Below are 16,311 nucleotides of genomic sequence, written 5' to 3'. Positions count from 1 at the left end.
CGCTACTGCCCATGATCGCGCCCTCATTTTGGGGGTGCGGTGCGTTCTTAACATGAGCAAAAAAAAAGTCAATATACGAAGTATTTCGATACATAGTTTATAACAAGCATGCGCAAAAGAATAGTTCAATATACAAGGCAATTAGGTGTATCTGTTATTGAACTATTTTCTTGGGCACGCTTTCTTTTATAAACTGGCTCTCGACTGCACGCCCAGATATATAAGGACTCGACCACCCGCCGTAACGATGCACCTTTCGTGGCGGAAGAGAGCGCGAGAAGCGCATGCGGCGCCAGCGAAAATACAGCGCTCGCCTTTCGATAACGTGCGAGCGCGCGTGTTTCTACAGACACGGCGCGTACTTTTGCGTCCGAGTCCGGTTCATTTCTCCACGTCGCGATTTCTCTCCCCCCCCCCCCCTCCTCCTTCCGACAGCCGAGCAAGGAGTTCGGCCAAGCAAGGCATGGTGGCGCCAGGAATCCGCGGGTCGCAGAGCCCGTGCAACCGCGTTCGCAATTAGCCCTACGCACGCTCGCCCGCGCGCTAACAGGCCTGGCCACCCGCGAGCCGATTGGGAAAGGCGCAGCGGCAGCAACAGCCCGGGCAACTGAACCCAAGTCAACGAAGCATGCCTCCCAGTCGAATGCCGTACACACGAGACTGACTTATACGTGCAATGACTCTTAGAGTTTTCTTTTTTTTTTTTTAACTTTCGCTGCACGGTGGAAACTTCGAACACGCTCGCGATGCCAGGCAGACCGAAACACTTTCGACGCGTAACGAGCCGCTCGGCATTTCGCCGATTAACCACCGTGCCAGCGGCGTTACGCGAGATGCGACCGCCGCGGAAGTTGCAAGTTTCGGCATCGCCGCGTGTGCGTATACAACCGCAGATCGAAAACCGATCACCGCCAAGTCCGTCGAGCTCGTGCTGTGGCTTGGCTCGTGCAACGCGTCCCGTTCACTAGATTGCTGGACCAGGTCGTCTGCGCGTATACTTCTTCGTTGAACGGGCGCGAAGTCAGAAGGCTGTGAGCGAATATTTCCCAGCACAGGATGCTGGGCGCGATTGTATCGTGTACTCTTGATTTGAGAGCGAGTGCAGAGAGCGTCTGGCAGACTAACGCGCGGCATCCAGGGGGCTGCCCTTATTAGATTAGACAACGCAGACGTCAGCGTCGCAACGTCCCTGCGAAAACGCGCCAAACGCTAGTTGTGAGGAGAACCTTACTTGATTCGCAGCCAAGTCCTTTTCAATTGAAGCTTATTACATACATTATAATGGTACGTACCTGTGCATTTTGCCTGTATACCTTTTACATGTACCTGAGCAGCGTAGGTGACGTGTTCGTCACGTCACCTACGCTGTTACTTTTATTAGTTGTCAACGAGATTATGTTACATGTGCTTTTTTTTTTTCACGACATTTATGCACATGTAATTTTTCAAGCATGCTATTCATACTAAAACCTGCAACTCTTACATGTTAACGATTCGTTGGAACTGCTGTAATTTGTGTTTTATTACGTTTGTAAAGGAGGTCCCTTTGCAGTCTTTGACTTCGGGACCTCCTTCTGTGTAATTAATATCTTGTAATCTTTCTAATCATCTTAATAAAAACCGATTCTGATATACAGGGGGAGGTCCCAAGGTTTAATACTGCGTCACCAAGCTTAATACTGCGTGCCGACTGGCGCCTCGCTCTCCGCCCACCGCACCCGTTCCGCGAAACAACCCCCACTGTCCGGCTCACCTTTCCGCAGATGATGACGGGCAGGCTGAGCAGCTGCGCCGACCACAGCACGGGCACGGGCACCACCTTCATCATCAGCACGGCCAGCAGGCAGGCGTAGGAGGCCGTGAAGCCCATCACGCGGCTCGTCTGGCCCCGGTAGCGCATCACGAGTGCCGCGATCAGCGCCGTCTCCAGCATCAGGAACAGGCCCTCGCCCCACGAGCTGCAGCAAGCAGGCGGGCACATCAGCACGCGGGCACGGGAGACTTTACGGTCGCTGTTCCGCACGCCGTTGATCACCGTATTACGTTTATTGCACGACGGCTCCGCGCGCGTAATCATCCGGGCTTTCCGTGTTCTTTTATTTTGTTTTAGCAGACGGCGTCATGTCGCTCCTTGAACTTCATATTGTCACGAGCATAGAGCTTTACTACTGTACTGCCGAGGGCACCACCAGGGGCCACTTAAAATGTAAATAAGTGGTGATACGGAGCACGAGGTTTTAACCACATTTGCGGAAATTCGCGTCGGATGGTGATTAATTAAATTTGTTGCACTCGTACGACCGAAACAGGCGCGAATTGAGCTAGTGCGGCAACGAGTTCCATTATATGTCGTCTGTGCGTGCGTGCGTGCGTGCGTGCGCCGTAGTGCAGTAGTTGTAGAAAAAAGAAAAAGAAACAGGCTACAGCAAGATTACTTCGCCGCATTGCAATCGAGCCAGGCGGGTAATACCCAATTTCAGAAAAAAAAAGAAACAGACGGATGCTTGTAACTGCTTGCTTTCTTAGCGATTGGACCAAAGCGACCAGCAAATAACTAAACTCTTATGTTCCATGAAGTAGAAAGTCAGTGCGATGCGAAATCAAAAGAATCCTCAGTTTTTATTACAAACGAACATAGAAAATCACTGCCTCCTAGAGCACTCACCAAGTTATAGAAAAAAAGGAAACGACCAAAAAAGAAAGAGAAATGTTTGGCACAGCAGCGGGAAAGCTGCAGTGTTATGCGCATGTTTTGCCCGAACCCCGTCTTAGCGTACGCAGTGCTGCACGTTATCCAAGCAACTTGCAACCCTGCATGTTATTTAATCTCTGTTGTGGTGTGTTTTGCGCATCGCGTGTGCCTGGGCTCCTGCCGTGCCGTACCCTGCGCGTTGCGTTTCATTCACAGTTTTCCATCTGCAGTATCGTGCTAGGCGCGCCCACGACAAGCAAATGTTTCTAATGTTAAGAACGGCCAGCTGAAGTGCAAGTTTTGCCAGCCAGTTGCGACAGCGGCGGCAACTTTTTCTTGGAACGCCACCGTTACGCTCTAGCCTCGTCGCCGTTGTGACTAAATGCGATCGGCGGACCAGCTATTGTTACTGAGCCCACCACCGCCGCCCTGGTCTGCCGCGAGCGGGGGAGTGCTCGCGGGAACGTAGTTCGAGGCTCCTTCCCACGCGCCGTCCAAGACGCAAGACAATGGGCACCTGGCGGCGCGCTGCGGGTGTCAGCTCGGGGAATAAAAGGCGCCTTTCCTGACGTAAGCCCCGAGTTCTACGAAGTCCGTCTGACGTCGGCTCCGGACCGTGAACCTCGCGCAAAGAAGTGTGTGTGTGTGAGTGTGTCTGTGTAAGCCGTCCCGCAGAGAGGCGACTTGTTTACGATGACTGGACGACCGTTTCCCTCACCTTAGGATCGAGGGAGGACCGAGTGTTTATAAACCGCTGTTGTGCGGCTGCTCAGGACACTTTCTCAAGCAGTCATGTTAGACTGATGCACTTTCTCTCGCAGTCATGCTAGACTGATGAACTGCATGTAGTTACTGTAAATAAACCCATATTCCTCGTTCTCAATGAGAAGCAGTCCTTCCCTTCATCAACGTTCTCAGCGTGGATAAGTTGGACGACGGCATGGGCCAGCTACCTTCTAATTCATGCCCGACTCCAATCTTGACAGCTGATTACGAGCGATGGGATTGACCTCCCAATCCTTACACGCCTTATCTCTCTCCCGTTCTCTAAGAGTTTGGCGCAGAATGGGTTCAGACGTACGCCGTGTGTGTACATGATCTGCGGCCAGAACGCACGACTGCTCGGCCCGTGTTCCTGACAAGGACGCTAGCCTTCTCAGCGCACCGAAGGATATTCGAAATGCACACATTACAGACTCGAGGCGCGCCATTCTACGATATTAACTCAGCGCGCACGAACTATGCCTGCGAACGCTGGCCGTCATCACGCGCCGTTCTTTCAGCACAGGCCCACCCTATGGGCTCCAAACAATTAGTCAAGAGTATAGCGGCTACGATGATATTAACGGAGCGGGGCTACAGAAACAGCTCACCGGGCGCACGTCACTCGACATGCTCCACAATGAGGGAGCGGAAGCGAATACAATCTCTGGATCGCGTTTGAACGCTGTAGGCAACTGCGGCGGCTGGAGTATACGCGTGACACAAAACAGATGTGACTAAGGTGGGTGGAAGTCGGCTCGCACTGCCAGCACGTCTCCAAAGTCGAGGCTGAGTACTACAAAGCCCGCTACGTATGCCACATACACTGGCCCTCTTGGCTGCCAATCGTCTCGAGATCAAACCTGCCGCAGAGACAAGATGCCGTGCAACAAACAGCGACAAAGTGCGCGGGCCGCCCCGGATGTTTGTGCCCGCAGAATTTATTACAAAAGTTACACAGGATGGCGCTGCGATCGTTCACCCAAAACGGGAATGATGGTTAGTGCATGGATTTATCTATAGTCCTCCTACGTGTAGCTTCGAACGTTGTCGTGATATTACTCAGTACGTTTAAGCTTTCTAAAATTTCCAGCTACTCACTGTTTTCTAAACATAGCCCGGCAACTACCCTGTGCGCGCATGCGCAGTCAATGCGAGTTGTTGCATTTATAGCGCAATATTTCGTTTGAAAGTAATCAATCATCAATTTTCAAAGTCGCAAAGCCGTCTGAAGCCAGAAGGACAAATCTTCGGCATACGGACCACGAGCTGCCCAGTACTTACTACGTCGCCTGAACCAGCGCATGCACTTGCGGCTACCGCAGGATGCTAGCGCCTGAGTTCCCTCCAGTATAATCATTGCAAGATTACTGCGTTCGCATCCGCCACCGGGGATCACGCGCTCCCCGACGACGGCCCACCTCGAGCGTTGCGACGCGGCCGAGCCGCCGTGATTGGAGGAGAGAGCGGGATCGAAGAGGCCCCGGCGCACATCAAAGGGAGACGCGCCGCGGGGCGGACCCCCGGCTCGGCCGTCTCCGTCACGTGGGTTCTGCCGCCACCACAACGACGCGCGCGCACAGAGACGGAGGGATCCATCCCCATTACAGGCGACTGCACTTAGCACACCCGCGGCTCTCCCTTCTTCCCGCTATCGGAGCGTAATTAGTACACTCTCGGCGACAGCACGCTCGTGTGTGTGTGCCTGGCGGTGCAGAAGGCAGAAAGGGAAGGAAGGTTACCAAAGGGAGAAAGAAAAAAAAGCCGTCCCTGCACGGCGCTCGCAGCAAATGAGCCGTGGCTCTGGAAATGCAATTAGGGATCCGGGGAAAGGCGCTCGCCTTTGCTTTCTCCCGCACATCCCACTCTCCGGCTGCAAGACGCCGAGGGTGCACAGAAACGGCCGTCGCCGCAGCGCGCTCGCCTGGCTCCACGCGGGAGCGAGCGAGCGAGAAGGCCGGCGACGGGAGGAAAAGAGTGGCGAACGGCTCCCCAAAAGGGTTCCTCCTTACCCCACTCCTCCCCGCTAATGGATTCCCTTACATAACGCGAACACCCAAAAGAAGGAAGGCCTCGCTGCCCTCACCGCGTAATGGGGACCGTGCGGCACGGCGTTTCGCCTTCGCGTTGCCGCCGGCGGAAACGCCGCACTCACGCTCCTCCGGTTTTGAGAAAAAAAAACTGAGTAAAGAAACAAAAAAAAGCGCGAAACCGCAACCCCACCACTCCCGCCGCCCCACAGGCACACACACACACATAACCGCGCTCTCGCTTCGTTGGCCACACGGTCATTGTTCTTGCGGTCTCTCTCCCTTCTTTTAAAAACTCCCGAATCGGGAACGCAGCAATGACCCCTGCATCGCAGTTCAACCCTACATATATGTATATATCTACGCACACATTACGGTCTTGTGCACTTCACTCTTTGCCCTCCTTCCCCCCTAACTTCGTTCGCGTGAAGATATATGCAGACAGACCCCGTTTGATAGATACTCCGGCCACTGGCATCCGCAGCAGCATTCCGCACGCCATCCCGTAACCCTGCTGGCAACGGGAGCGCGGCAAGAGCGACAATTTGTTATGGGGGTTAAGGGAACGGGGAGGCCGCGTCCCCACTGTTTGCGTAAGAGCGGCGACGCGTGCCAGCGGTGGCGAGAGCGATGGGGACGAAAGGGCGCCCCGAGCGCGCGATTTGCCGGCGATCGGGGCCCGCAATAGCGAAAGAGGCGAAAGCTTGCCAGTCGCGGAGCTCAGGCGGTGCCCTCGCCGCGGCCTGTGCACGCTATGCATACAGTGTGTACGATTGCGACGAATAAAAGCGATGGAGCTGCGGCCGGGGCTCAGTTCGCGAGCAGGTTCGCGTCTAGCGGAACAGACAGGTCAGCGAAAAAGAGATTCACGCGCGCTCGCTGTCAGAAGCTTACAAACAAAGCAACGCCTGGCTAAGGCTAAAACCTCGTTATACACATCCGCTGAGTCTCAAGCGTCCGTGAAGCTGTGCCTGCTGGAATGGATCTTTCTAACGACTACAACTGAGCTTCATCATTAAAACACATCTTTAAGAGGGCAAGAGTGCAAGACCTTCCATCTTATAGACTAAAGAAAAGATAGTTACTATAAATAGACTTGTCCAATGCTCGCTATGCAGAATTCAGGAAGTACAGCTTACGACAATTATACCAGAGGCTTTTGGGCCTATAGACTATCGGTATAGCTCTCCCAACCCGCAGTGTTGGGAAGCACTGGGTTAGTGAAATCGGAAATAAAAAACTTGTATGCACTATTCCATTGTGTGCTCTTCTATGTATCGTAGGCCAATTGTAACACCACTAAAAGCGTACCACACGGCACAGCTGGCGTACGTCAAACCTAGTGTGATAGTACCTGCTTACAAGCTGAAGAACGACTGCTTAACCGCTTCGCATATTCGAATCGGTGCGGAGACACAGATTTGCGTTTATAGTTTACTTGGTTTGCTTCAGAAAACAATGAAAACAGGGGGAGGGGGGAGAGAGAAGCGACCAGGACCTCAGAAAACGCACGGTAGGTCTAATAAATGCTTAGGAAACCTAATGTGCATTGATTGACTGATTTTCTTCCTTAAACGGCATGGCGCTTTGGCCTCACGTACGGCATTGCTCGGGTATACATCTAAATGCTCGTCCACACAAAGAGATAACGACAAGACGTGTAACATAAAAAAGCAAGCAAATTACCTTCGAACTAAGTGGCTTTCGTAAACAATTACGCAACGCTTTTTTTAGAATCACACGTATACAGTATGGTCCCACATTCCATAGAGTGTTTCTTTTTGAGCAAATAGTACCTTCCTGGAAGTGCCAGTAAGAAGACACCGCGGATAACATTGGTCAGCTTTCATTACGAGTCTAAAGCGTACCTCACTGCACGCTAAATTCTGTCACCGCACGATTTTTCTACGCAACATACATACAGGCCAAGTGTCAGAAGAAGTGCCGGCGTATGTCTAAGGAGGTAACTGGATATTGCAGGGAGACGCCTTCGTCCGTTTGATGATGATGTCTTGAGAGGCAGGGGGGGGGGGGGGGCGTGCTTCAATGGAACACGTCTAGATACGCCAGTGACATCAGGGAGCAGCACAAAAAGCAACATCTAGGAACTTACCTAGTACAACGGGCAATCATCTGTGCTGTACAACCTTTTTCATGAGTTGACAATTGGCTACAGCAGCAATGTGTGTACGCAATCCGTGAATGATTGGTTCCTGACCACTATATATAGCCTTTCCATCCACTGTGCGCTGTGTAGTTCGATAAGTGAACCGTATTAAGAAACGCGAAGACGCCTTAAGCACGATATGAGTGACGTCCTCGTAATTTTTAAGATAACTTTTTGTTACCTTTTTGTTTTTCAATGTGCCACTGCAATAAATTAAGTTACCCGTTTTTTTTCAGTTGCTGCTCTGTGTTCTTCCATGTACTGTGCTGAGCTCATTAGTGAAGCGTATATATTGTAGTGCAGCCTTCCGCCGTTGCTACACTGCATTAACTCGACGCGTGCCAAATTACACACACAAAAAAAAACTAGATCCTCCCAATATGTGCTCGTCACGTTCAAAATGACAGCCATCGTGGGACCGACTATAGCATTACTATATACGACGGTAAGATTGAGGTCGACGCCGCGACTTCAATTCCAGGCTGCGCTTCTACAAATGCGAAATGAAAGAACCTAGAAAGGCTAACGTTAATCCGAGTCAACATCGCTTCGTTGTCTCTCGCATAGCCAAGCAGCCGCAGCTTCGGAACACAAAACAACAGATATTCTTACAATATTATGGGGTGCCACCATCCATGTGAGTTTCGGGAGCTGTGCCGCCATAACCTGGAAAATAACTTACAGCTTTAAGAAGTGAATAATAGTGTAAATCGGTCGATAACTCACACTCTTACACCCGAAAATGGTGTAAGGGTGTGAGTTCACACTCAACAAAGGGATAAGAATGTGAGTTAAAAACATATTTACACCCTTATTCACTGTGAAAGGCAAATTATTTTACAGCGCAGGAATGCCGAGACATGGGTGGTTCGGCTTAATTCAAGCGTGACTTGGCCTAAAACACATGGTCGTGGCTGCACAAAAATAACGCTTTCCTAGACTAAAACTTTATATAAATGTCTTCGATTCCTCCGTAATACATCTCTCGCTTATGCTCACTGAAATATACATCAAATGAGCGAATAAAAACCTGTTAAATGTAATGTGTAGCGAAACTTTAAAGTTCTTAGCTTAATTAGGAGCTTGAAAATAATTACTTAACTTTTTATCTATTTTCATGCGTTATTGACCCTTATCGCGGAGCAATTTGTTCTAGAGAAACGAGATGGCGCTTTCGGCGGTGCGCCGCACGTCGCCTCAGGGGCAGCGCACGAATACGAAACCATTAGCGCTTCCACCTTGCTTCTGTGCGACCAGCTGTCGGAAATGTAACTGAGTCTTCGCTATGCTCAGTGCGCTCCAATCATGCTGGACTGGATCATGTCGACTGAAAACGTGTGCAGTAGTTGGCTGCAATAATAGTGACTGGCATATTAAGGAGTGGAGTGAATCTGCGTAGCCTAGTTCGCGGACAGTTGCTGCAACTCTCCGTACGTGTTAACGGCACTTCGAGATGGATGGCTTTCTTCGAGGGTATAGAAACCTGCTCATATGGCAGCTTTGTATCGCTAACCTTCAGAGATAGTGCATTAGCCCCCGAATGCCACAAAGAGTGAGTAAGGTTCGTTAAACAATGACAAAGGGTGTAGCGCCGCTTCGTGTCATAGTATGTTTCGCGCACAGCATCGACACACGTCTACCCCAACTGGCACGGAATCTTACGTCCACTCTATGGCCGACTTGTCGATAAGTGAATGGTCGCACACTTGAATATATTAACGCACCATATACGCACAATAAATGACGGACTACACCGACGGATGGTCGAAGCTGAATCTTTCGTGACGGTCCACAAGGGTGAGTGAGTTACTAGCGATAATACATCCTTGCTACAAGGTATTACTATGTACAAAAGGGCGCAGCAAGAACAAATCTATCGGAACTGAACACATCCGCGAGCCATCAGCCAGAAAATAATGAGGTAGTGAACACACTCAGGAAATTTACTGAGTAAGAAATGTGACAAGCTGTTGCTTCAAAATATTTTCCAAAGGAAGAAACAACAGCAAAACGCTCTAATCCTGAATCAATACATGAGCGAAAACTTTGGACAGTTTAGAATACACATTTAACGTCACTTTTAAAGCAAGCACCACATACGCTGCTGGCGCCGTTTGGACACAGCTTAATCAGCCTCCAAAGCGTTCTTGCATGTTCTCTGAAGCTGTGGCGAAGTCACTGTGTACGATATCTCTCGAAACTGAGGTTTGCTAAGCCGCACCGGCGTCATACATACCCATTGTAAACGCGAAGGCAACGGAGGCACTTGAGGCAATGGACGCGCCACCACGTTATCAAAGATGGCAGCGCCCGAGGGATCGCCGCGACAATGGTCAACACGACATTCGCATTGCGTTTCGCCAGTGTTATCGGGTAAATAAACAAGGCACGTTGTTTATACTTGGTTAAAATAAGGGACAGGTTATCGGTGATGTGTAGGTGGAAGTTCAAAGTGTGAGGGTTAATTAGGGCCCTTGTAATAAATTGCGTACGCAAACGCACCGAAGCGTTAAAGGTATGTTTTACGAACAGTCATGGGTTAATTTTAGTCCGCTACACGGGAGAAATACAAATTTCACCTAGATCAAATTTCATGAATATGGAGAGAACTCTATCGCAAATGAGCATGCGAAGTTATGCATGTATGGTTCAAATGCAGCCATTGAGAGAAGTTCCTTTAGCAAGTATTCTATAGAGCGCTATAGGGCCGTTTTCTGCTATCCATGTTACCCACTGTTCCGATATAACTCTACAGCTCACGCCAAGTTAATCATTTGGTGAAAATGTGGGGCATGTTAAGTGCAACGTGTGGCAAACCTTCAGCGTTTATTGCTATATTAGTAGTATTTCAAATAATTATTGAAACATCGTTTTTCCCCACTTTCATGCGTTATACAAGGTTGCGTTCACGTCAATTGTCCGGCGTCCTTGCTGAATTAAACAATGCACGCCGATTACATACTTCGTTAAAGTAAGGCTCAGGTAACAAGTGGTGTGCAAGGGAAGCTAAAAGTGTGTGGGTTAATTAGGGCCTTTGCAACGAATTTATTCAGCAAATGCTTCGAACTATTATATGGTCGCTTCCTGTTACGTTTCCCAGTGTTTCGAGAAAACTCTACGTGGCAGCGTGTTCATATTCGGAGGAAACGAGAGGTACGTTTGCTGCAATGTGTGGCGAAACATTAATGTTTCTGGCTTAATTACAAGCCTTGAAAACAATTACTGAACCCATCATTTTTTTTTTGCTCACTATATTCATGGGTTATACCAGGTTCGCCTCAGGTTTCCTAGGAGCCCTCAGTGAACTAAACGATCGAGGCAGTTTGTTTATATTTGCTAAAAATAAGGATAATGTTATAGGTGATTCGTACGCACAGTTAAAGGTGTGCGGGTTAATTACAACGGCATTTTCAATAAATTACTTATGCAGGTGCACTGAAGTGTGTGTTACGAACGCCGCAGAATTTGGCTCGCTGCCCTGGGAGAACTATAAATTATACCGAGATCGAATTTGAAGGAAATGGAGAGCACTTACCTTGAGCGTGTACATGCGTGGCTCAATGGCACTCTCCGAAGAAAATTCATTTCAGCAAGTGCTCGAAAGCGTTATGTGGGGCAAAGTGTCAAACTGACGAGTCGCGTGCGGGCGGCGTTCGAAAGTATGAGGTCTAATTGCGGGCAAATTAAGTCCTTAGTTCAACTACTCGAAAGAAACTTCGCTGGGATTTGCGATGCGATTCTGAAAAGTGGATCGAGTCTTCCGTCTTCTTTATATTTTTTCCTCCTCTGTGCATTGTCATACATTTCAGTCTGTTTCGCTGCAAACTGCATCGAAGAACAGTTACTTTTAGTTCCAAAAACACGTCTTCCCCGGTCACCGTTTCATGCGTGCTATGCGGCGAAACTAACTGTTGGGTGACGTTGAATTCGCTGCCAACGCCACGCGTGAACATACTAAATAAGCTCTGTTGTGTCGCACACCCTATGGTGATTCGTACATTTTTTTGCGCAAACTGTTAGTTGCCTGCCAACCGACCGGTGAAACTTTTGACGATGCCCATTTGGTCCCAAACAAACATTTATTAGAGTACCTACTTTATCGGGAAGTAACCCCGCAGCCACTCTCGGAATGCAAGCTGGCTTACGATTTCCCCGTCTGCGAATGGCTTCCCGCTTTCTGGCCACTCTTTTGGCCAGGTAAATGGCTTGCCAAGGTGAGAGATTCTGCGGCAATGCGGGCGCCGACGCTACTCAAGCACAGCCGAAAAAGCCTCCGCGGGCCCGAGTTTGGAATGCGCAAGTTTTCGTCGATAGCTCCTCATAAGCTTCTGCTTCGTGTGGTTCCTTGACCCCCTGAATACAGCGGCGTGAATTAGCAAAGGCAGGTAACGACGGTCAACTATACGGGCGCTCCCACTGCCACGACGAGTTTGACGGAGGCTACATTCGGTTCAATATAGCTGGATAAAGAATACATTCGGAATGACCCCGTTTATAGTGAGAAATCATCACGTCGCTAACATTTAGCCCAGATTCGATCGTTTTCGCAAAACTTGGTGCCACCGTACTTTCAAAAGGTGCGCGCATTACACGAGCATCAAACCCGCCGTTGTTGCTCAGTGGCTATGGTGTTGGGCTGCTGAGCACGAGGTCGCGGGATCGAATCCCGGACACGGCGGCCGCATTTCAATGGAGGCGAAATGCGAAAACACCCGTGTACTTAGATTTAGGTGCACGTTAAAGAACTCCAGGTGGTCGAGATCTCCGGAGTCCTCCACTACGGCGTGCCTCATAATCAGAAAGTGGTTTTGGCACGTAAAACCCCATAATTTAATTTTTTACGCGAGCATCAAAAGCAGGACGACCGTCCGGCCGCTTACGTGCCGACGGCGCACTACCGAGCAGTACCGGGCAATTCAGGTGAGACAAGACAGATTAAAAAAATAAGAAGTGCGTGAAGGCTCAACGTATTCGAACAATTCAAGCCTGCTAAGCCTACCTCTCCTCTGATAGCACGCATGTAGAGCGCACATCCCAGCAAAGCTGGCACGTTGTATTTAAATGAAACGCATAAGCAGTCCCTACCTTTGCACCAATAGCCACGGCAATCATTACTTCCGTGACCGATTGCTAAATGCGCAAAATTGGGAAGCGGAACACCACGGAAGAAGAGACACACAGAAAGATCGAGCGCAGCAGCCCAAACTCGCAGGCGCATAAATATCGAAGGATATATAGACACCCATCCCCGCATCCCCACAGACCTTTCTAATATTCGTCTGATTGATCAAAGAAGACATTTCTGCACTGAACAGTGACACAGACGTGTCCCTTTCACAGGCGCTGCCTCTTCTTTTCATTAAAAAAAAAACGCTTCGATCTTTCCGCTGCGCTCGATCTTCCTGTGTGCCTCTTCTTGTGTGGTGTGCTCTTTCCCAATTCTGCGCATTTAGCAATCGGTCACTGCAATGAACCAATTAGCCCCTCAAGTCATTCAATGAGTAACGTGAGAAATAACGCTCCCGTGCACAGCCGTGCGCGCCGACTTTCAACCGCAACCGCGCGCATTTCGCCGCTATACTGGAACGCAGGGACGTCGCGCCATCTGTCGGTGGTTCAGCCAAGCGATCGAAGCGAGAAAGTGCGGGAAATCTTGAAACAAGTTTTGGCGAACGCTCTTAAAGGGACACTAAAGGCAAATACGAAGTCAACCTAAAGTGATAGATTAGTGTTCGAGAATCACTAAGGCGTCAATATTAACGCGAACAGAGCCTTAATAATAGAAAAATTGAGGTGAATGAACGACACGATTAGAAACTCCCCCGGGACATTCAAGCACTTGCCCCATGACGAACGCACTCCTCAGTTAAATTCTGTCACTAGTACTCAACCACTCATTGCTCAAAACGTCCCCCTATTGTATTATAAGACCAAATAAAATGCTACTTGTGCATTTCTATTTCATGTTTAGGCAAAAGAAATGATTGAAATCACCCTTGACAACGACGCGGGCGGTCGACCGGTTTCGTTTTCTTTCGGCTGCGCGCCGCCCACGCTTTCGCGTTTCACTAGTTATCGCGCAGTGCTGCGCTGGTTTTGCTGGCTCGCGAAACTCGCACAAACTGCAAGTAGCAGAGAATTCACCTTCCATGTGGTGTCGCGAGATGCCCGAACAGCCTACACCACTTGGCCAAAAACCAGCTGCGGCGGAGAATCCGCCGCTCTGACTTTGTCTTGGCTCGGTACCGCCGTCTGTCGGACGCCGTTTCACTCACCGACGGCAGCAAAGGGCGTATGCAACGTCACCACTCCCGTGGTTGGGTGGCGGGAGATTTATTTCGAGAAAGCTATTTGTACCCTTCAGATTCAATTTTCTCGTAAACTAAGTCTTTTCTTGGCACAAGACGAGCGTTGCGGGGTTTCTGGAACGGCATTTAAACAGTCCACGTCGACTTAGTATTAGCGTTTAGTGTTCCTTAAAAAAAATGCTTTGACTTCGCCGAAGTTTTTTTCTTCTTCTTGTCATTATGCTTACTCAACATTACAACAACGCTGTTCGTGCTAACATTAAACGAGCCTTTAGTGTTCTCTTGAGAAAAGAATAAAGACAATATAACACAGACTTCAGTTCAACTTCGTCGATTTTGGCAGTATTATAAAGGCAATTTTACGCCACCCAGTGCGACTGGCAAGATGCCAGCAACAGCTCCGCAAATTCCGACGTTTAGTGAACCGTCATTTCACAGTCATCAGGAAAGGCGTAACTTAAGCTCTGCCCAAAATGAAAGGTTTGTGTCACGAGGACCAGCCATCGAACGATTATAAATAAGAACCGTTTCACGAAAAAAAGAAGGAACTTATCAAGACATCCCAATGGTTTGTAAACGTTTGAGGCAAAAATGTTCAAGAAAAATTTCCATGAAAGAGGCTATAGTCGTGGCTGCATAGTTGGCTATTAAAGATGTCCTGAACCGCTCCTAGGGCTTGGTAAAACACACACACACACACAAACACACACACACACACACACACACACACACACACACACACACACACACACACACACACACACACACACACACACACACACACACACACACACACAGAGAGAGAGAGAGAGAGAGAGAGAGAGAGAGAGAGAGAGAGAGAGAGAGACCGCGGATAACATACGCCGTTGTGAGCATGAGCATCTCAGCCAAATTTTGTAGTCGTATGCGGCGTGTGAAGTTCGCAATCGGCAGGCACACTCAACAGACGCCTTGTCCTCAATCTTTTCAGGCTGACCACATTTCGTCACACAGCAGATTCCCATACGCAGCTGCTATTGACCAATAGATGACATCAACCAAGAGAGAGGCTGAAGTAAACGAAAATATGCGTTTCGAATTTCGATAGGAAATACGTACTTCCGGAATTACGACTATCGTACTATCGCCGACTATCGCCTGCTAACGCTCGGCCACGCCCCACCGCGTAGCTATGAAACTTTGGCCACACTGCGTAGCAGTGCCGTAGCCGTCGGGTCTCGCTAATTTCTACAGTAGACGTCCGTTCATTGGACTCCGGTTAATTAGACTTATCGGTTAATTCGATCTCGGCCGGCACTCACCCATTTTTATCGGCCCAAAGTTTCGTTATTACGATTCTAAAATTGGCTTTCGCCAGTCTGCACGCACGTGTCTGAGCCCTATGGTGATCCCCTTGGCAGCAGCACCTGTCTCGGCGGAGTTTAGGTTACAGAGTAAGCGTTGGGCACACGTCATCTCTCGTCAAAAACACCTATTTTCAGCCCGCCCTAGGAAGCATTTTGAAGAAATAGACGTAGCTCACAAGGCCCGATTACGGTACTTCCCCGATTACAAACGCGCGCCTAACGCGGCTCACCTGAACGGGTATCGCTGTGCGTAGCTGTAGGCAGCCGTCGCCGTCATGCCCATCAGCTCCATGAGCACCGAGGTGACGCTGATGCCCTCACCGCTCTGCGTCTTCACGATCTTCATGATCTGCGGCACTTTCACTGCACATGCGGGGGAAGGAAGTCACTGGTAAGTTTCCACGAGGGTGCGAAGGGCCTTTACACACAGCCGGCTGTCTCCACCAATCGCCCGGGTCGAAGCCTTCGATACCCTATACACTGCCTCTGGTTCATAATTCAGAACCAACCTTCTAAATGCTTTCAATATGCCCGAGGTCCCACTTTCGAACTTAATACAATTCAGAAATCAATACTAAAAGATAAAAGTGTCAGCACGCCATCTGTTCTGCTATTGGCAAGAAATTTGAATGGTTACCTTTTAACCTATGACCAGATGCATTTACCGTGAGCATGCACTGTAAGGATCACCAACACTTGCCTATTTTTACGTTTTCCACGTATTTGATACCTCTGGCAACTTGCTCTAGCGTATATAAATGTTTGTATGACGCAACAACAAAGCAGTCGATGTACAGCGCAACGTGTCGTTTCCATGTGCCTTGACATGCGTTCATGTCTTTAGCGCTGTTCCCGCTTGAACATAAATGACCAACTACCCGACGTTTACACGTTAATTAACCCCAGATAGCCACTGCTCCCGCAATATACACATTTGGGGCAGTAGCGCGCACAGCCTTTTGTTTGTACCAAAAGGCTCGGCAAAGACACAATGCAGCACACGATT

At 49.4% G+C, this 16,311-nt stretch overlaps 1 protein-coding gene across 1 annotated transcript in view; it reads right to left on the bottom strand.

Annotated features, from left to right (window-relative positions):
- The window catches only part of LOC142573000 (mannose-P-dolichol utilization defect 1 protein-like), an 80,536-nt gene that overhangs the window by 30,150 nt on the left and 34,075 nt on the right, over positions 1–16,311 (bottom strand). Inside the window, exons 3-4 of the mRNA XM_075682486.1 lie at positions 15,536–15,668; positions 1,754–1,958 (exon numbers count right to left, since the gene is read on the bottom strand). Coding sequence (XP_075538601.1) covers positions 1,754–1,958; positions 15,536–15,668 — 338 coding nt within the window. The remainder of the gene's footprint in view (positions 1–1,753; positions 1,959–15,535; positions 15,669–16,311) is intronic.

This window comes from Dermacentor variabilis, chromosome 2, assembly GCF_050947875.1.
Source record: "Dermacentor variabilis isolate Ectoservices chromosome 2, ASM5094787v1, whole genome shotgun sequence".
In the NCBI taxonomy this organism is placed as follows: Eukaryota; Metazoa; Arthropoda; class Arachnida; order Ixodida; family Ixodidae; genus Dermacentor; species Dermacentor variabilis.
Note: the sequence above shows the minus strand (reverse complement) of the source record. Positions and strands in the feature narration are given on the sequence as shown.